Here is a 21,263-nt window from a genome sequence, read left to right as displayed (position 1 = left end):
AAATTTATCATCTAGACGCAATAAATCGATCCCCGAATCAACGCCTGTACTCCACCTCGGCAGGAGTAAGCGGAGTTGACGGGGGAGCCGCCACCTGCTATAGTTACAGTAACTTCCCCTCACGGACAAGGTTACATACAATGTTCATAAAATTATCACACTCAGTATTCTTAGATTATAACAGCAGTTCCACAACTGTCACAAACATATCATACCAGATTCTGTACCTGTCAGCAACTGGTTTCTGGTGGAGTTTAAGGTGTTGGATTTGACCTATGATTTTAAGGTGTTTGTAATTTAACTACCCGAGTTACTACATCTCTTGTGATTCAGGTGCAGCTGAGATCAGCAGAGGTATCCTAGCTGTAGCTCCCTTGATTTGTAAGTAGTTTGAGTCTGGGCATTTTGGGGCATACTGCTAAGCCCATCTATTAATTCAGGCTTTTGAGGAACAGTTGAGTTGCCTGCGTTGGATATCTTTCTGGGAAGAGTCTGAAATAAATACTTTGTTTCAGGAGTCTTAGTAGTATGGGGGCTGAGTTATCTGCTGGACTTATTCTTGTGCTATTGTCTTTCCCACAAAATATTGGCAAGGTGCCTAGAGCCCAGGAGAGGAGGTGAGTTTGTGTTTTAGTTGATTTGTATGAATCAAAATAAAGAATCTTCACAATATAAGCTATTTTATTTTGAATTTCAATGGGACTGGCACCTGAGTGTTTTTAGGTGATTTTGTATATAGGATTTAGGCTGCTAAGTGACTTAAGCACTTTTGACATTTTTAGCCTGTATTTTTACACTAGGAGAGAAATTTTATAATATGGATATGTCTTGTACAGTGAACAGGAACCTTACTGTCCCCCTGAGCAGAATATAGTTCTCTGGGAGAAGGTATCAACTACTAAACTGTTACTATATTTGTACTACATTTATTGTGTTCTTGAGCACTCTTCACCCCCAGAACTCAAAGTACAGAAGAGGGTAAGTAGTGAAACTGAGTCACATCTGGGGAAGCAGACTGGGTAGTGAACCTCTGGCTGAGCTGGGCCTAGAACCCAGGTCTGATTCCACATCCAGTGTCCATGCTGAACCAGGCTCTCTCTACTTGGTCTTAGTTAAAAAGCCAAGAGAGTTGAAAATAATAATAATATGACATTGCTTAGGTGGGTGTACTAAGGTACAGCTTCTGTGTTACATAGTAGCGTGTAATAATGTAAGTCAGGCAATAATTGCTTCAAAACATTCCTTAAAATTACTCAAAGAAACCTTGTACATCTGAGACAGAGGTGTGATTGCAAAGTGTGCTGAGCTACTTGCACAGGTTGGTACAGGTAGAGACTGGTATGATATGGCCTTAGTCCTCATTTGCTGCAAACTCTTTGTGTGGCTTTTGTAATAATAGACTTAATTTCATGGCTGCAGGCAGTTCAAACTGTGCATGCTGGAGGGCCCGAAAAAGAAAGCAAATGAATGAGAGCTGAAGGGGTGGTTGGATTCCTGCCAGCTCGCAGTCTATATAGCAGAAGCTGCTCCAAAGTTCATAGGATCACAATGTGTTTCTTCTTGCACAAAAAAAAAAAAAAAAAAAAGGACAAGAAAGGAATTTGTGACCGTGCCTTACCTGAGTGCAGCTTATTGTTGGCGGGCCAGGCTCTCGTGGGCACAGTGTTAGAGGGGAGAGGGTGCAGCCCTCACGGGCTCTGCTTGGGAAGGGGCAGTAAAAAGAGAAACAGCCATTCCACAGGGGCTCCCCCTCCCCAGTCCCCGCATGAGCTGCAGCTCTGCGTCTTGCCCAGCTGTACCGCAGGGGGCGGTGTGAGCACCAGCCTCCCCGTTGCTTCTTACGCCGGCAGCGTGGGGACGGGACTTCATGCCACGGCTGCTGGCCGAGCTCCCTCCCGCACCCCCCGTTTGGCTGCGCTGCGCTGCCGGCGGGCCCCCGGCTCAGCAGCTGGACGCGGCAGCCGGGAAGTTGCAGCCGCCGCGCTATGGGGCCAGCCGCTTCCTGACCACACCATGGAGCCCTAGCGAAGGCGTCTGCCCCTCCTCTGCCTGGGGGTGAGCGCCGGGGTCCGGAGATCCGCTCCCCCAAAGCGGGCGCAGATGCTTCCCCGGCCGGAGCGCGGGGGAGGTGGCAGGAAACTTTGGGAGAGTCGGGGAAGCCCCTGGCCCGGGGAGGAGGGGGGCGCGCGAGGCGAGAGCCCCCAGAGCAGCCCCCCGCCCCCGGTGCAAATCGGGACGCGGCGCTCGCTGGGGAGGCACATCCGCGGCCGGGCTTTCTGTGCCCGCAGGCGATGCGCTTCCCGCGGGCGGCGGCCAGACAGGAGGCGGCTGGTTCCTGCTCTCTAATCCGCTGCGTGTTTCCTTCTCTCCCCCTCAGGATTACCGCGAGGATGGGATGGATTTAGGAAGCGACGCGTGCAGCAGCCGCTCCAGCTCCGAGTCCGGCTCCAGCAAAGTCACCCCTTGCTCGGAGTGCAAATCCTCCCCCTCCCCCAGCAGCCTGGACTTGGCGGCCCTGGAGGACTCGGAGGAGGAGGAGGGTTACCTGGGGTACGGAAGGAAGGGCACTGCCGCGTGGGAGGAGGACCGGCGCTGCACCGCCGGCTGCGATGCCACGGCTGCCAAGCGAAGGAGTTTGGCGGAGGAGCTGGAGGATGTGAGAAGCACCAGCGGCTCCAACCCCACCATGCCGCCCCCCGCCCCCAACGGCAACCCCCCGCCCCACCGCCCGCTCCCGCCCCGGGACCTCCGGCAGAACGGCAACGTGGTGCCCCCCGGCCGCAGGACGGGGCACCGCGGGGCGGGCGGGCGCAGAGCCCATCTCCAGAAAGCCCAGCCGGCTGTGGGGAGGCTCCGCGGTGGAGGGGGGGTCGCCCCCGGGCACCCCTTGGACAGCTCCACGGGGGGCACGTGGCTGAAAGAGCAGGAGCCCCAGCTCCCGACTATGGACTGGGAGGCTTTGGAGAAACACCTGGCGGGGTTACAGTTTCAGGAACAGGAGGTACGAAACCAGAGCCAGAAAACAAACTACACCTCAGTAAGTTGGTCCCCGTTATCTGCAAGGTCTGTGGCTTTGGGGAGGGAGCGAGGGAAGGCGAGTCAGAGTAAAGGGAATTACTTATGGTGACAAGATATGTTACTAGGCAGTGAGTCACACGTCCCTCGCAGAGATCCGTACGGAGCATTGCCATAGATGGTAATTGAGCAAATCGCTGTTGCCCTTTAATTGTGACGGGTTTTTTCATCCTTCCGACCTGGGAGGGCAACTTACTGAATGCAGCATTGTTGCTGGTAAGAAGCTTCATTGTGTGTGAATCTAGATCTGTCCCCTTTCTTGCAGATCTGCAAAGAATTTCTGTCTTTCTCCAGCCTCTTTCGTTTGTTCAGCGGTGGAAGGAATAGCTTGCCTCTGATCTGCCCGCCCCTGGCCTGAGGATCAGGGAGTCAGGGGTGTCTCTGTGGAACAGATCAAGCTGGTGACTCAGTGACCATTTGTAACATATTGTGATTGCTGAGATTTTGGTGGGGCTCAGTGGCACTTCCTGTTTCTTATCAGACGGGCACCTGGCTGGGTACAGGAAAGCTAGACAATGTGGGTGGCATCAGGAGCGGGAGTGGGTGGAATTAACATAAGCAGGAGCCTTAGGCCATCTAGTACAAGGGTTCTCAACCCTTTTTTATAAAAACTCCACGCCCCGCCCGTGCCACAGTAACTGGTTTTCTGTATATAAAAGCCAGAGCTGGCGTTAGGGGGTAACAAGCCAAATAATTGCCTGAGCCCCACGCCACAGGGGCCCTGCAAAGCTAAGTTGCTCAGGCTTCAGCCCCAGGTGGCGGGTTTGGATTCAGGGCTTCAGCCCCATACAGTGGGGCTTCAGCTTTCTATCCTGGGCCTCAACAAGTCTAATGCTGGCGGTGCTTGGCGGCCCCCCAAAACCTGCTTGTGGACCCCCCGGACACCTGTTGAGAACCACTGATGTCAGGGTTCCCTCCCCACTCTGAACGCTAAGATACAGATGTGGGGACCTGCAGGAAAGCCCCCTAAACTTATTTCTACCAGCTTAGGTTAAAAACTTCCCTAAGGCACAAATCCTTTGTCCTTGGACGGTACGCTGCCACCACCAAGTGATTTAGACAAAGAATCAGGGAAAGGACCACTTGCAATTCCTATTCCCCCAAAATATCCCCCTAAGACCTACACCCTTTTCCTTGAGAATAATATACCAACCAAATAGGTAAACCAGATTCTTAAAAAAACAGAACTTTATTATAAAGAAAATAAAAGTAAAGCACCTCTGTAAAATCAGGATGGGAATGTAACTTTACAGGGTAATCAGATTCAAAACACAGAGGATTCCCCTCTAGGCAAAACTTTAAAGTTACAAAAAACAGGGATAAACCTCCGTGTTAGCACAGGGAAAATTCACAAGTTAAAAACAAAAATAACGCGCTCTGCCTTATTTACTTACTCTTTTTGCAATATTGAGACTCACTTTAGGATGGTTTTATAGGAGAAGGAGTTTTCTGACTTGGTGCTTCTCTGCTTCCCAAGACAATGCACAAACAAAGCCCCGCCGCCCCAGATATGAAAGTATCTTCTTTCCCCATTGATCCTTTTGGTCAGCTGCCAACCATACTCCCCAATATGGACCTGGCCCAGTGAAAAGAGTCAGTATCTTCTTTTTGAAGGGTGGTTTCCTGTTTGCTTTATTTTGAGGTATAGCAACAATTTCAACCCAAGCATTTAAATCTGTACCTTAGCCAAGAAGGATTGCATACTTTAACTTAGCTAAAGTATGTGGCAACATTACACCATGCTTGTCATTTGGTACCTTGCCTTGGGGTGTGGTTTGAGTATACAGGGCCTCAGGCTACTGGAAATTGGATGCCTGCACTTTGACTTTAGAGCATGAGGACAAGTAACAGCGTTTCTCAGAGTAATTGGGATTGCTAATACTAAAAGAAGGAAGAGGATGCTTTCTTTGCCTTGTAGAACCTGGTTATAAGACCCCCACTTTGTGTTTCAAATGTGTTTCCTTTAATCACTGCTGTATAGCAGATTTTCATAGCTATTCTTTTCATCAGCATTCAGCAAATATCTTTAAGCAGCAACCAAAAATTATCATTGCTAGACACAAAGTTATTACAGTGTTAGGAAAAAACATCTCCTGGTAACTGTCTTAATGTCTATATTTTATTTTGAACAGATTTTAGAAAGTATGAAGCTAAAGAACAACATTTTGCTTGTATTCTATTGTTGTTGCAACCGTAACAAAATAATACAATGGCTTTTAGTTTCAGCAATAAGAGATGCTGATGTCATTTTATTTTAAGTATGACCTAGCCTTGTTGAGGATTTTATATATTCTGTGAAAGTTGTCTTTATGTGTGTGAATTTAGGTGCCTATTTTTTGAGGGATTAAATGGCGTTGGCTTCCCTATACAGCTCTGCCAATGAACTACACTCCTAACTGGCCAGAGCAGTGGTATTCCAGTCCTGGGCTGCTGTTGAGCAGAGACTGTCACACAGAGTAATGGCAATTTATTTTATTTTATTTATTTTTGTGTGAGAGCTGAACAAAATCCCCTAACAGCCAGAATGAAAACATCAAACACGTTTTCACTTGTAACCTGACCCAGAATTGGAACCCAGTACTCCAGAGATTTAGGAACCACAGTCAAGGTGGAAACTACTTATATTATATAACTATTTGGAAGGACAAATACAGTATATTGTGAAATCTCATATTATATGATTTAGTATACAAAGTAATAATTTTCGAATCTTTCTGGAAGAAAAAGAAACGCACATATTTACTCTCCAATAAGCAGGTGTCAATGGTGGTTTGGGTGTACAGCATTCTGTTCAGGGAGATATGAAATCCCATTAATTAAGAATCGTTTTTATAATATGTAAATTAAAGGATGGTCTGACATTCCCTAAACTTTTCTCTAAAACCATTGAAGGTACAGTCAAACACTGCTTTATGATAGACAGTAAGACTGATGTATCCTCTGTTAACCTCCACTTTATAACTTCACTTTCCTAGGGCTTGATTCTGTAGGGTGCTCTGCAACCTCACTTCTTACTGATATCAGCTGAAGAGAGGGTGCTGACTACTTGCAGCATTGGCCTTCTAGTTAGGCATCTAGGACTTTGTATCATACTTACTGACTATGTTTTGAAATGACTTTGAATGAATCATTCGTTGAATATTACAAATGATTTTTGAAAAATCTTATAGTTATTAGATATTGTAATTAGTACAGTCTTGTAGAATGACAGCCACCACACAGTGTATTTTTAAAAGACCAGACTTGGAACTAAGGGTGAGCTAATAACAGCAGCATGTAGAGGGTGTGGGAATTAAAATCACTAATCCCAGGACTTTTTAGGTGGTCTTGTAGTTGCTAGTGGCTTATTCAGAAACTAAGCTTTTTTTTTTTTTTAAGTTGTTTCTCTCCTTTATTGTTATGATGATGATCTTAGCAATGTAAACTGATGTACTCTTACTTTTGGTCACTCAAGCTTACAGAAAACCATCTCTAATTAAGCAGCTGCAGCAAATATAGGAACTCTTTCTTTCTAGTTGGGTGCTTGCTTAAGTGAGGTGTTACCCTGAAAGATTTTTGGATCATTGCCATTTGTAATAATTTTAGCACTTACATTTAAGAAAAAATGTTAATTGGAGCCAATGCCCTAAAAAAACAAACAAATATTATCTGTCTTGGACCTACTCTTCCCCTTTATCTGGTATTAGTGCTTTGACCACGCTTTCTCCCAAACCAGACTCCTCCCATTACACTACCTATACTTGGCGTAGCACCTTGCCTCCCGCCTGGAGGATGGGCACATAGCTCCTCTTTGTTTAGCTGCTACAAACATTGATCACTATGCAAGGGATTCCATGGAAGCCTAATCTGTGCTACAGAATTGCACTGTTGTTCCAATGTTGGAAGTTGCACTTTGGGTGCCGTACTGTCTCACACAGACACGCTGCACTCCTTGTAAGTATTGCAGTAGCACTGCTTTCTGTAGATCAGATCAGGCTAAGGAGACTGGGCTTGCATCTCCAGAGACACAGCACATGCACATCTTCTTTCTCTCTTTCTCATTGCTGAGCTGCCTGTCAGCTTAAGCCCATAGTTGGCATTTCCTATTTTTATACATGTATCAGTTTTATGGTATGTGAGGTACTGGAAGAATTCCTGATAATTGTAACCAATTTCCCCCCCTGCAATTTTCCAGCACCCGTGGGAACAACAATGTGTGTAGCTCGTTGTGGCAGCCTTTCTCTTTTTCCATGCATATTTATATTTATGTATTTGAACATTTATTTGGCTTATATGCCTCAGTTCTGTGAATCCATCAAAACCACTAAGCTACTGCAGGGATCTCATTTCTGTTATCTCAGTCATGGATCTGTTCCTTCTAATTAGCATCTGTGCCTTATGGGCATAGTTTAGGACAGGTAAGTACACTGTATTAGACTGCTTGAAGTGCAGATAGACTCATGGTTTTTACTGATCCTCACTTTCTATAATAGAGAAGGTCAGGGTGAGTAAATAGTGGGGAAGTGGGGGATCTCTGCTATCAAGGCCAGTTTAACAATAACTATTTTGCTGTGCTCTCCTGCAGTAACATTCTCTCTAACCTCCATTCACTCAGCTCTATTCTGTCTTCAGGAAGGGTTTTCCCTTATTTCTTGGGGCATGTCTACACAACAGTTAAAAACCTGGGGCTAGCCCATGACAGCTACTCAGGTTTGCAGGGCTTTGGCTAAGGGATCGTTTATTGCGCAGTAGATATTTGAGCTTGGGCTGGAGCTCAGGCTTTAGGACTCTTTGAGGTGGGAGGGTCCCAGAACTTGGATTGCAGGTGGAGCTGGAACATCTACAGTACAATTAAACAGCGCTGCGAGCTTGAGCCCCGTGAGCCCACTTCTGCTGGCACAGGCCAGCGTTGGTTGTATAATTACAGTTTAGAGTTGCCCTTTGAGCCGGGGAGACCATGCGCTTCTTCCCCTGCTGTTTCTTGATATTGAGGGTTCTCTTCAGCCTCCCCATGATGGACATGAACAGTCATTCATCCAACCTGATGTTCGAGGTATTTCTCCTTGCATACATCTTCTTGGCTGTCAGGCTTTTTCGGACTGAGAAGGCAGAGGGAGTGGGAGACTCAAAGAGACTTCATGTCCTTATCTGTCTAGTTTGAAGTGAATTTCTCCCAAATTTTCCCAGGTTTTCTTAGAGTATGGGGGAGCAGGCATAGCAGAACACAAATGCCCCTTCTTCACCTTTCAGTCTGGTGCAATTTGAGAAAGCTGCAGATCCTTCTTTTTAGGCCAGAGCTGCTGCTGCAGGTGAGGAATTGAGACACACAGAGATCAAGTTGCTTGTTCACAGTCATACAGGAAGCATGTGGCAGAACTGGGAATTAAATCCAGGTTTTCTGAGTCCAGTCTAGTGCCATGTACGCAAGACTATACCCTTTTCTTTATGAAATATTACAAAATTTTTTCTAGGTTACTTGCAGAAACCTATGACAGGAACTTCAGGTATAATAATACTAAGTAAAATATGAAGTCTTAGAAGGATTCAGATAGAGTTAGGATGCCTGATTTGACTGCTGGGGTCAGCTTCTAAGGCAGTGGTTCTCAAATGTCTGTAGTAGTGACCCCTTTCACACAGCAAGCCTCTGAGTGTGACCCCCTTATAAATTAACACTTTTCAAATATACTTAACACTATTATAAATGCTGGAGGTGAAGTGGGCTTTGGGGGTGGAGGCTGACAGCTTGCGACCCCCTACATAATAACCTCACGAGCCCCTGAGGGGTCATGACCCCCAGTTTGAGAGCCCCTGTGCTAAGGCATTATTGGCTAATTTTAGGTGACTCACTCCTTAAGAGAGTTTTGTAAACCCAGATAGAAACAGAAACGTTTTCATTGTTTCTTCGTGAATTGACAGGGTTTGTGTGGTTTTTTAAAAAATATATAAATATTCCTTGCATTGGTGAAAACTCAGATATTTTCTTTGACCATGAGTATCACAGTTTGAAACTGGTTTATACATAACTGACTGAAAACTGAAACTAGCTAGTTTATTTCTACTGCTAAAGTTGAGTGAAATGCAAAAAGATATTAGATTTTAAAAATTATTTTAGTTGCACTAATCTAAAATAGTGTTGGTAACAGGCGTGTGTGTGGAGGTTTTAGTTTTGATTGACAGTGGTCCTTCTAGTAGTGAATACTAATGAGATTCCCCTGCAGATTCTGTGAGATGTTATCAAAAGAACCATCAGCATGATCCTGATTACGAATTGGGGAAATTCAGAATTCTTTTGGAATTAGTATTTATTTTTAAATTCTCCTTAGCATTTTCCAAGAGAAGATTCTACCAACGCCCAATACTTAAGTATTAGTTAATACTCTGGCTGCCTTATGACCTGAGTATTGGATGAGTGACAAATTCACTTTATCTAATTGTTCATTCAATATTTCAGGTCCTTACTCTCCCAAATACTCCAGTTTATAGTAGGTCATCTTCCTCTTTCAGAGTTTTGTTGACTAATTTGAGATTGCATCATCAGCTCTGATCTAGTGGTCCTGGTCACTTTAATACTCATGTGTTTGAAACCAGATTTCAGGAACAACTCTGACCAGACTCTACTGTAATATGGTTTGCACTAATAAAAAAAAGTTACAGTTGTGTTAAGAACTATGTTAAAGCCATGCTATAGGAGGTTAGTGTATGGCATGATTTCTGCTAATAATTATTCAGAAAATGTTTCCTATCCACACTGAATGCTTTGCCCTTATCTACGCTTACTCCCCACCACCACCCTGAAATTTCCCATTGTTGTTTCTCCCTGTAGCAGCAACAGTGGAAGCACTAATTGCATCATTGTTTCCTTTTGCTCCCCCTGTCTGTTATATCCTCCTGTTTGCCTTCTGTTAGTCATCTTAGATTGTAAACTCTGTGGAACAAAGATCATCTTTTCATTGTGTTTGTATCATATCTAGTAGGCTGTCGATTAATCACAGTTAACTCATGCGATTAACTCAAAAAAATTAATCAGGATTAAAAAAATTAATCGGGATTAATCACAGTTTTAATTGTACTGTTGAATAATAGAATACCAATTGACATTAAATATTTTGGATGATGTTCTACATTTTCATATTTATTGTGTTCTGTGTTATAATTGAAATAAAAATGTATATTATTTTTGCTTACAAATATTTGCACTGTAAAAGTGATAAACAAAAATATTTTTCAATTCACCTCATACAAGTCATGTAGTGCAATCTCTGTTGTAGAAGTGCAATTTACAAATGTAGATTTTTTTTGTTTGTTACATATCTGCACTCAAAAACAAAACAATGTAAAACTTTAGAGCTTACAAGTCCACTCAGTCCTACTTCTTGTTCAGCCAGTCGTTCAGACAAACAAGTTTGTTTACATTTACACAGCTAATGCTGCCCTCTTCTTATTTACAGTGTCACCAGAAAGTGAGAACAGGCCGTTCGCATGGCACTTTTGTAACTGGCATTGCAAGGTATTTACGTGCCAAATATGCTAAATATTCATATGCCCCTTCATGCTTTAGCCACCATTCCAGAGGACATGCTTCCATGCTGATGATGCTCGGTAAAAAAATAATGTGTTAATTGAATTTGTGACTGAACTCCCTTGGGGGGAATTGTATGTCCCCTGCTCTGTGTTACCTGCATTTTGCCATATATCTTATGTTATAGCAGTCTCGGATGATGACCCAGCATTTGTTGTTCATTTTAAGAACACTTTCACTGCAGATTTGACAAAACGCAAAGAAGGTACCAATCAGAGATTTCTAAAGATAGCTACGACAGTCGACAAAAGGTTTAAGAATCTGAAGTGCCTTCCAAAATCTGAGAGGAATGAGGTGTAGACAGAGCATGCTTTCAGAAGTCTTAAAAGAGCAACACTCCGATGCAGAAACTACAGAACCCGAACCACCAAAAAAGAAAATCAATCTTCTGCTGTTGGCATCTGACTCAGATAATGAAAATGAATATGCGTCAGTCCGCACTGCTTTGAATTGTTATCGAGCAGAACCCGTCATCAGCATGGACGCATCTCCCCTGGAATGGTGGTTGAATCATAAAGGGACATATGAATCCTTAGCGCATCTGGCACATAAATATCTTGTGACGCTGGCTACAACAGTGCCATGAGAATGCCTGTTCTCACTTTCAGGTGATGTTGTATTCAGGAAGCAGGCAGCATTATCTCCTGCAAATGTAAACGAACTTGTTTGTCTGAGCAATTGGCTTTATAAGAAGTAGGACTGAGTGGACTTGTAGGCTCTAATGTTTAATATTGTTTTATTTTTGAATGCAGGTTTTTTTAACGTAATTCTACATTTTGTAAATTCAACTTTCATGGTAAAGAGTTTGCACTATAGTACTTGTATGAGGTGATTTGAAAAATTCTATTTCTTTTTTTATAGTGCAAATACTTGTAATCAAAAATAAATATGAAGCGAGCACTGTACACTTTGTATTCTGTTTTGTGATTGAAATCAATATATCTGAAAATGTAGAAAACTTCCAAAAATATTTAAATAAATAGTATTATATTATTGTTTAACTGTGCGATTAATCGCTATTAATTTTTTAAATTGCTTGATAGCCATAATATCTAGCCTAGTGAGCCCCAGTCACAGACCAGGGCCCCCTAGGCACTCTTGCACAACTAATATCCAGCCTTGTGTCTAGACTTGGTCTGAACACAATTGTTAAAATGCCTGCAGCCTCTTCTGTCTTGTTTATAATAGACAGACCACTGGTAGACTTGAACAGATAGCAGCAGCACGAGCAGCAGCAGTGGGAAATTACAGGACAAATTACTAGTGTAGACACATCCTAAAACTGTGCTGACTGTATTTTATGTGCTGATGATTGTCAAAGGAGCTTTAAAATAAAGCTCCATTGTTCTCCAAGGGAGCAATATCATATAATTTGTTAGATCATTTTTTAAATAAAAAATATGCTTATACACATACTCTTCTGATGTGGGCTGTATTTAAACTAGCAGCTCTGAGGTTGGACATGTGTCATCTTACCAGTCACCTGAGTTATGAGGATACAAGTACAGGTGGTGGGGTCCGACGTCCTGGAGTAAGGGAGTATTTCTAGGACTTTTTGGATCCCTTGGAGAAATTTAAATTCCTTTAAAACTTTAATCTCTCTCAGACTTGCACAGTGTGTTGAATAATTTCGTCAGCTGCTACTGACTTGAAAGTTGCGCTGTCTCAAATTTTTCATAACATTTTGCTAGGTTGGGGATGCATGTGAAAGTGTTAAGTTGGCAAACTCCTCACATTCATTTGTTTCTTTTGGGGACAGCTCTTCTAACTGCAGCATTAATTCCATATTGAAGAGAGACTGCCCTTCTGTAAACCAATTCTAACTTGCCTAGATCATGCTTTGGATTTATGGGTTGCTTTAGACACTTCTTAAGCGTCTTAGACCTTCATCTGATAAAGAAATTACATCTTTTCAGAAGATACTTAATGCTCAGAACATTCCTTTACAACTATTTTGGACTAATCTCATCATCCAGGTGCTGGAAATCTGCTGCCAATATTTCTTCTTTACTCTCTTTTCAATTACTGAGTCTTAGCTGCATTAGAAAGAATACCAAACATGTCATGACATGATTTATGGTACTTAGTATCTGTTGTATTACAACCTTCTTTTGTGAATAGGAAGCAATCCCCTTCTATTTGCAGCCTCAGTAATGGTTCTTACAGAATTAGCATTAATGGGCTTAATACCGTTTTTTCATCATGTCTCTCTGAACAATAGCTACGATCAAGAGCGTATTTTCTGAAACTGATACAATGTGTATTTCATAGTCTCTAAAAGCCTGAAAAAACTAGTAAATTGACTTAGCAAGATGACTTTTACCTTTTAAAAATGACTCTTGCGCTTGTGGTGATTGCTGGATTGATGGCACTAGAAAATGAATTCTGGTGTCCATGGAACAGATTTACAGTGGGCAATGGTAACACAAGCTTATCTTTTCAGCCCCTCCGACTGTTCCTCAATGCAGATCTGCAGTAGCTTCCTGTAGGGCTTAAGAGGGTGCTGCATTCTCCATGCCCCTTTTCATCTACTCAGCCTTTCAACTCTTCTTATGTACACTGTCAGGAAGAATGCTGGATATAGCGCTTTGTGATGTAAATATACTTGTTCACTACAAACTAAACTGAAACACACCAGTTAACTCCATGCAGACCACTGAGTAATCTTCAGACAATAACAATTTGGTTACTACTTAATTTAGCAGGATTTGAACATAAGAATGGCCATACTGGGTCAGACCAGTCCATCTAGTACGGTATCCTGTCTTCTGACAGTGGCTAATGCCAGATTCTTCCAAGGGAATGAACAGAACAGGGCTATTATCTAGAGATCCATCTCCTGTCATCCAGTCCCAGCATCTGGCATTCAGAGGCTTAGAGACACGCAGAGCATGGGGTTACATCCCTAACCATCTTGGCTAATTGCCATTGATGGACCTATCCTCCAGGAATTTACCTAATTCGTTTTTTAACCCAGTTATACTTTTGGCTTTCACACCATCCCATGGCATTGAGTTCCACAGGTTGCCTGTGCATTGTGTGAAGAAGAATTTCCTTACGTTTGTTTAAACCTGCTGCTTAATTTCATTGGGTGACTTCTGGTTCTTGTGTTGTGTGAAGGGGTAAAATACCACTTCCTTATTCACTTTCTCCACACCATTCATAATTTTGTAGACCTCCATCATATCCCCCCTTATTAGTCTCTTTTCTAACCTGAACAGTCAGTCTTTTTAATCTCTCCTCATACAGAAGCTGTTCCACACCCCTAATCATTTTTGTTGTCCTTCTCTGTTATTTTGTAATTCTAATATCTTTTTTTGAGATGGGGCAACCAGAACTGCATGCAGTATTCAAGGTGATAGTGTACCAGGGATTTATATAGTGGTGTTATATTTTCTGTCTTCTTATCTATCCCTTCCCTAATGGTTCTTAACTTTGATAGAATTTTGGACTTCTACTTCAGATCTTGAGCAGATCTTTTCTGAGAGCTATTCACAATGACTCCAAGAGCTCTTTCCTGAGTGGTAACAGCTAATTCATTTTGATGCCCCCAGTCACCCAGTTTTGAGTTGGGGAAGTAGTGGGTTTTAAGGAGAGGCAGACTGGCTCTGAAAGGAGACTTTAGGCATAGCGGGTGCACAGAGGAGTACCTGCACACATACAAGATTGCCAGGAGCAAATAAGGGAATAATTAGGCATGTGTGAAAGGGATGAGCAAGGGTGCCTTCATACTTTACAGGTTTCAGAGTAGCAGCCGTGTTAGTCTGTATCCGCAAAAAGAACAGGAGTACTTGTGGCACCTTAGAGACTAACTATTAAATTTGTTAGTCTCTAAGGTGCCACAAGTACTCCTGTTCTTTTTTCATACTTTACAGTCAGGGTATCAGAAAGTGCTGGGTGGACCAGCAGCCCTTTCTGCTGGGGAGAGAAAGTGGAAGTTGGAATTTTATTTGTCCACCTAGCTCAGTTACATAACGCAATGTTACTGCAATGGGGGGAAAGCTTCAATTTAATCTGGGGAGGTTGTCCATATTATGCACACAGTAACACTTGACTTGTGCACATGTGCAGTGACAGATCTTTGACTCTAAACAAGAAGTCTCTATGCTCTCTGGGAGGTTGAGTTGTTCTGCTATTAATGGTTTGTTTGCTCTCTGCTTGGAGGGAGGAACATTTAATAGTTTGGAAGCATGGGAACAACATGCTGGACTCTTCCAGGCTTATAAAGTGTGCTCTTGTCAGTTTTTGCCCAGGAAAACTTAACACAACATGCTCTTTCCTCCACCTTTACCAGTAGACAAGTTCATTTTGAAAATGAGCATCTGGTTTAAAATACTGAGCTGTGTCTTTCTACCTATATTGCCCCTGAAACTTAAGAGCACAACAGGATGAATATTGAATGACTGTCTCCCTTCATCTGATCACTTTTATAGGGGCTATCATTTCATTTCATTTAATTAATTAATTTAATCATTTAACTTTTCAAAAATTGATTTAATGAGCAGTTTTGAGCCGTGAAAATGATTATCTTGGCAAGAGAGCTTCACAGAGTACAGTCAATATTTGTTTTGTCTTAGTTGACAGCAAAAATGAATATTTTCATTAGCCTGAAAAAATATTATGTCTTTAACCAAACAATAGGTTGCTTGCTTTGCATGGCTTATTTTACAGATGTAATTGGTTTTAATAACTGATGTGATGAGATGTAATGGTTGATACATCATTGATTCATTCGCAGCATAATGTGGCAAAGTGACCGTGTACTTTGGCCACTTTCCACCCAGCTCAAAGGTTAGATGAGGCTGGCAAGGTATTCATAATTTGACTAGAAAGTGCATTGTCATTTAGCTAAGAAAACGCTCTAATATGCGATGTAAAGTTTCTTGAAGACCATTTCGAATTCCATAGATCCAAAGGATGTTTTTTCTGACAGTAGTTCAGGAAGATCACTATAGTTACTCAGTTCAGCTCAAAGTTTTGTTGCCATTACAGAGGCTTTCATTAAAGAAAATGTATGTGGGATAGCAAAAAGTTTTGATAAATGGCTGTTCTGTATGTGAGTACTCAACACATATATTATGGATACAAATAAGTTGGCTGCATTTCATAATCGTTGGGTAAGTGAATATTTCGTACAGCATATAGAGTTAATTAAAATGAATTGATAGAGTTTGTGCAGACTGTGAGTTTAGCTAACAATAAATGTCTATTTTAATATGCTTGTTTGTGGTCGGGAAACTGCTACTCTTATAGTTGAAATAATGGGAAGGAAAGTAACTGAGTTCAAGTATTTATACTTGGTATAGAAATTAGCAGCATACTAAAATCTTGTATTCTAAAAAAGAAAATAGTAAAATGTATTCTAAAAACAAATCTAACAGTTAATTTCACCAAAGCAGACTCTATTTTGTGTCAGGGAAAAGCCTACTTCAGAAGTGTACTTTCTTTGTTGTAATTTTTGGAACCAAGATGTTTTATAGTCTACTATCTTAGGGGCGGGGAAACACTTCAATGTTTTTTTCAACTTTCACTTAAATGTAAGCAAGTATCTTTTGTTGGGACAGCAGTAGGAAGAAAAAATATACACTTGAGATGATAATATTTATGCATCTGGCACTTGAAAGTCAGCTACAATAAATGAAAGTTAGGGATTTTAATACTCACAACTGACACATGCTGCATATAACCATTATTTTTAGCGTTGAAGGGAAACATTTGGTGTGAAAAAGAAATATTAACTTTCTGCCTTTCAGCAAAATAGTATGGGAAATGTAACACCTTGCATTATAGAAAATTAGAATATAGAATCTAAGATAGTTATCTTATAAAAGCTATTTTGTAAACTGAGGATAGTATTGAAAAGTATTAAAAGAAAGGTCTGTTTATTCAAGGTAGCATAAAACATCTTCTGAACTGAGGAAGGAACTTTCCAGATTCCAGGCTCGGTCCATACCAGATAAAATCACATGACCAGGGCAAATGAGTTTGCTGCTAACAAAGGTTGTCAATAATAAATATAAGATTTTCCATGCCCAAAGTCTTCCGTGTATATAATACAATAAATATTGCAGACAAAAAGGAATTTGGCCCGAGTGCAATTAGAAGATACTAAACGGGGCCAAAACGTAAATTCATAATCTCCCTCCAACTGTATTAAACAAGAAATAACAGCCTCCCACCAAATTAAAAAAAAAAAAGAAGAGAGAGAGAATGAGCCTCAAGGAGAATGATGGTACAGAGTTGGTCTGGCATATATCCAGAAGGAAAGCAAGTGGAGAAGGCCCTGCTCTCTTCAACACTCCAGAACAGGACGGTCATCGAATCCGAAACAAGTCACTCATTGCTGCCACAGCAACAGAATTTAGGGCAGGTAGACAGTTCCTCAGATAGACAGGTTCTTTTTAAAATGGTATTAGTAAGACTGAAAAGCTTAACATATATGGTATCAGTTAGAATGACAACAGCAAAGCAAAAACAATGATTTTATTTTTCTCTTGTTACTACAAAGCTGATTTAAATTCAGTAACTGATGCTTCTGGTGATCTATTTCTGCTAGTTAGAAAAAATAAAGAGCAAGGCTTGTATAGTGATTATTTTCAAGGTTTGGTTAGAAACAAGGTCAAAAATCAAATGTATGTATTAGTTTTCTGAGTTGAACAGATGTTTTTATTTCTCAGTTTCTCTTTCTTCTAACTACCAGAAAATATTGCAATAGTATTTTTGTTGAGAGTTTTTGTGTGTGACATCAAAGGAACAAAAACATTTATTCTTCATCACATGAAGGTCACAGAGCTGTTACAATGCGTATTTCTGCCTGCTTGGGGACTAGATCTGCTGGGCACTGGCAGCAAGGGAATGCTTTGCCACCTGAAGTTCCAGCCAGTTTTCACCACCTCCTTAGCATCGGGTGGCTCAGCCAGGGCTTCCTGCTGCAGAGCTTTTCTGAGGGAAATCCCAGTCATGTCCTAGGGCTGCATATGCCTTTTGGGGAGTTTCGCCCCTCAACTCCGCTTCCCCTTCTCAGATGCTGCTGTAGCTAATGCCCATGCAGGCTTCAGGGAAAGAGGTAGGCCACGGAAGCCAAAAGCATAAGGAAAAGGCTGTCTCCTGCTCCAGCCCCTTACTTATTGGGAATCTTGGCCATCTCTGTGGGCAAATGGTGGTTTTCCCTCCATCAGCCCACTCACCACTGTAGGCGCAGGAAGTAGAGGTTTGGGGGGTGCTGCAGCACCCCCAGGTTTTGCACCCGGTGTCCCAGCTGCCAGCCCTGTGTCCCTGCTGCAAGGGGTCCCAGCTGCTGGCCTTGCTGCTGCCCAGGGGCTCCCCTGGCAGCCCTGGGTCCCACTTGGCCACTGGCCCCAGGTCCTGCTCAGCTGCGGGTCCTGCTCGGCTGCCGGCCCTGCATGCGGGGTCCTGGCTGCTGGCTCAGGGTCCTGTCCAGCTGCTGGGGCACCGGTGGCTCCGCTACCAGCACCCAGGGGTTCCGCTGCTGGCCCCGCATGTGGGGTCCCAGCTGCCAGCCCCATGCCCGGAGCTCCGCACCCACTCCTAGCTGTGGCCCCAGCCTCCTCTGCCTTACCCATGTCCACGCCCCCACCTCCCAGATCCACAGCGCTGCTCCCGGCCCCAGCTCAAGGGGGTGGTGAGGGGCACAGACCGGCAAGAGGGATGCATCTCAGCACCCCCACTACAAAAACTGCTCCAGTGCCACTGCCCCCCACTGGGTAGGATAAGAACCAGGCATGACTGGAGAGGCTGGCTGTGATGGGCAAGATGTCTTGGAAGTCCTGCATGGGTGGGGTTGCCTCCGTCTGCCTCCCATGCAGAAAGGGCAGAAAAGGAGGCAAGTAGGATTGGAAAAGCTGGCAAAAGGTGTAAAAATGCTGAGGCCACTGCAAATCCCACAGATCCCCAGAGCAGTATTTGGGAGTTTGTGCTACTGCCCCACTTGTTTCAGAACCCAGTGGATCAAGGCTTAGTAGTGAGTCCTTAGAGCCCCCAGCATGTCCTTGATTACAGAGCTCAGCTTCCTCCTCGCTCTCTGCTTTGCCTCAGGCCATGAAGTGAGGGGTGGGAAGTGGGCTTTGGACACTGCCAACAGCAGAAAGAGCTGTATGGGCTTTCAGGCCCAGTTGTCTCCCCCCCAGTTAATAGGCCTCCCAAGGCTTTCCTACTGATATTGCAGGCTGAGGCTTCCAGGGGAAATGCAGCCTCATATGGCCTGTATGGATCCTGTGTCTGAGAGAACTTTCCACTGCTCCCCCGGACTATACAAAGACAGGAAGGAGAGAGCAGCAATGATAATGTTTAAACTATTCTGACTAAAGAGACTGTGGTTCTCAAGACTGATGAACCTAACATTCAACCTCCCAAAGCCTTTACCTCATGGACGAGCTCTGCTGTAGCAAAGACGTATTCTGCATCCCAGACAAGTTCAAAACTTGGATTAGGTGATTTCCACTCTTATCGACCCTAGAAAGAAGCCAGCTAACGGAATTTAGTTCTAGCAGCTGATTCAAAGTCTGTGGTTTATCTACCATGTTACAAGTCTTGTGTTTCTCCCAGAATACTGAATTATGGGTGTATTGGAGTGTCCAGGCTAAAAGGTTGTCTCAGCACTATCATGTTCTCCGCCGATTCAGGAAACTTAAATTGTCTACAAATTCTGATATTAAATACTTCCTTATGGCAACTCCCATGATTCAGTCCCAGAACACAACTTTGGAACCTCATTCTGGATCTTCCTGTAAGCGTTCAATTGGAGTAGTTCTGAAAGTGTCATACTTCCAGTCTGTTAAAGTAGTCTTCCCAATAGCCACTATTTCCTATCAGGTGGGATTTTGAAGTTCAGAGCTTTCTCTGAGGCCCACTATTATACTTTTTATTCTCATCCTCACAGGTGTCTTGTCAGCTTTCATTGCCCAGTAAACTTAATTTTTTATCACAGGAGTCAAGAAATGCTATTCCATCTCTCAGATTTCTTTAGAAGCACTGGACAAGTGCTATGGTACTCTACGTTGAGAGAAGTTAGGAGGTCCATGTGGCCATCAATTCACCAAATTGGTTTTCAGTCTTCAGCCAATTCTATTTTTCTGCAGCAATCATCTTCCTGCTGTCATACTCTAATAAGGGGAACACAGAGGATATATAACTCACCTTGTTTTGGATATCCATATTTAAAGGATTATCCTACTTCCCACCCTGGAAGCACACTTCTGTGAAAATCTCAGTGTAACAAAGCTGGGGACCTCAGTATAATGAGACATAGAAAAATGCATTGAAACTTACCTGAAAACTTCCTTTCTTCAAATAATAAGGTCCACAGATCCAGCCACCCTGGAAATAAAGGGGTAATTCAGAGTCAGAGATGGATCTTGACATCCAAAGATTCAGGTTTATTTTGTTAGGGAAAATTATCCCTATGCTGTGCAATAGGAAAACATTGTTTATTCCCCCCTGTCCCCCCCCAAAAGTTTAGTTAACTCAATCTCTTATTTAGGAAAGAAGGATGGAATTATCCTGGAAGCTTTTGCACCTGGAATTAACTCTAATGGGGCAGGGAATTCTTAGGGATTGCCAGTGACTGACAGCTCTGGTTCTGCAAGCAAGACGAAGTATGCCGTACAATGGATCAGTGGACCTTATTACTCAAGGAAAGGATACTTTTCAGATGAGCTTGGGTGTAAGTCACCTTATTCTGTACTTTTAGCTGCTTTTAAGAACTTCCTCTGTAAATATGTTACTTACAGTTATTAGGACTGCTGTAGGTCTGTAGGACTGAACCAAGTAAAGAACCCCACCTTGATTAGAATTAATAAAAATATTTGATCAAGAGGTCCTAAAATTTTGGGAAATATGGCTAAAGGAGTGGGAGGGTTCCAGGCTCAGCAAATTTGAGAGCTACTGCAATAGGGGCCTAAATCTGGAATGAATGTATCAATGTTGATTGGCCCATAATAATGCAATAATATTAATAAGATCCACTAAGAAAGCTCTTATTGGCAAATGCAGCACAATACTGTTCCACACTTTATTTCATATATTACTCTTGGGGGAAGTCTGCACCAACAAAATGAAAAATTCTGCACACAATATTTTAAAATACTCCATATTTTATTTGTCAAAGTAACACAATATAATCATGTCAGTTTCAATTATTTTGGTAATTTATTTCAAAATACCTGTCAGCAAGTATGTCTGTAGCAATAAAGACAAAAAAAATTCACAAAATGTGTATTTCACAAATAGATTCCTTACTAGGCATATTTAATACAGAACTTTGCATAATTCATTTAAACTACAATGCAGAAACATATTTCCTTACTCCTCCGAAGTGCAAAGGCTTGGGGGGATCGGGGTAATGGAGGAGCTGAGGGAGAGGGAAGTAGCTGGGAGTGAACCTGGAGGGTTGTTAGGTGTGGGTGGGAGAAGTATGGATCAAAGTTGGTTTTTTTCGGGGGGAGGGAGAGATGGTTAGGAAGTTGGGGAGCCTCCCCCATGCAGATCCGGAGTGACCTCTAGCCTCTCCCATTCAGTCAGGTATATCTGCCCCCGTCCCCGTGTGTCCCTGCACCCTCCCTTCCATTCAGCCCCTGGCTCAATGCTGTTACTGCATTTGCTGCACTAGTTA

The 21,263-nt window shown here is 42.8% G+C and overlaps 1 protein-coding gene across 2 annotated transcripts in view; it reads left to right on the top strand.

Moving 5' to 3' along the window:
• The first annotated feature begins 1,853 nt into the window (after nucleotides 1-1,853).
• SCHIP1 (schwannomin interacting protein 1) overlaps nucleotides 1,854-21,263 on the top strand; it is a 111,128-nt gene continuing 91,718 nt past the window's right edge. The window contains exons 1-2 of one of the 2 annotated variants that reach the window (XM_037908872.2): nucleotides 1,854-2,055; nucleotides 2,378-3,037. In XM_037908872.2, coding sequence (XP_037764800.1) covers nucleotides 2,396-3,037 — 642 coding nt within the window. In that variant the 5' untranslated portion in view covers nucleotides 1,854-2,055; nucleotides 2,378-2,395. Of the gene's footprint in view, nucleotides 2,056-2,377; nucleotides 3,038-21,263 lie in introns of those variants that run through there. The other variant, XM_037908873.2, reaches the window with a different exon arrangement.

The sequence above is a fragment of the Chelonia mydas genome, chromosome 9 (genome assembly GCF_015237465.2).
Source record: "Chelonia mydas isolate rCheMyd1 chromosome 9, rCheMyd1.pri.v2, whole genome shotgun sequence".
Lineage (NCBI taxonomy): Eukaryota > Metazoa > Chordata > Testudines > Cheloniidae > Chelonia > Chelonia mydas.
This window is presented reverse-complemented; position numbering and strand designations above follow the sequence as displayed.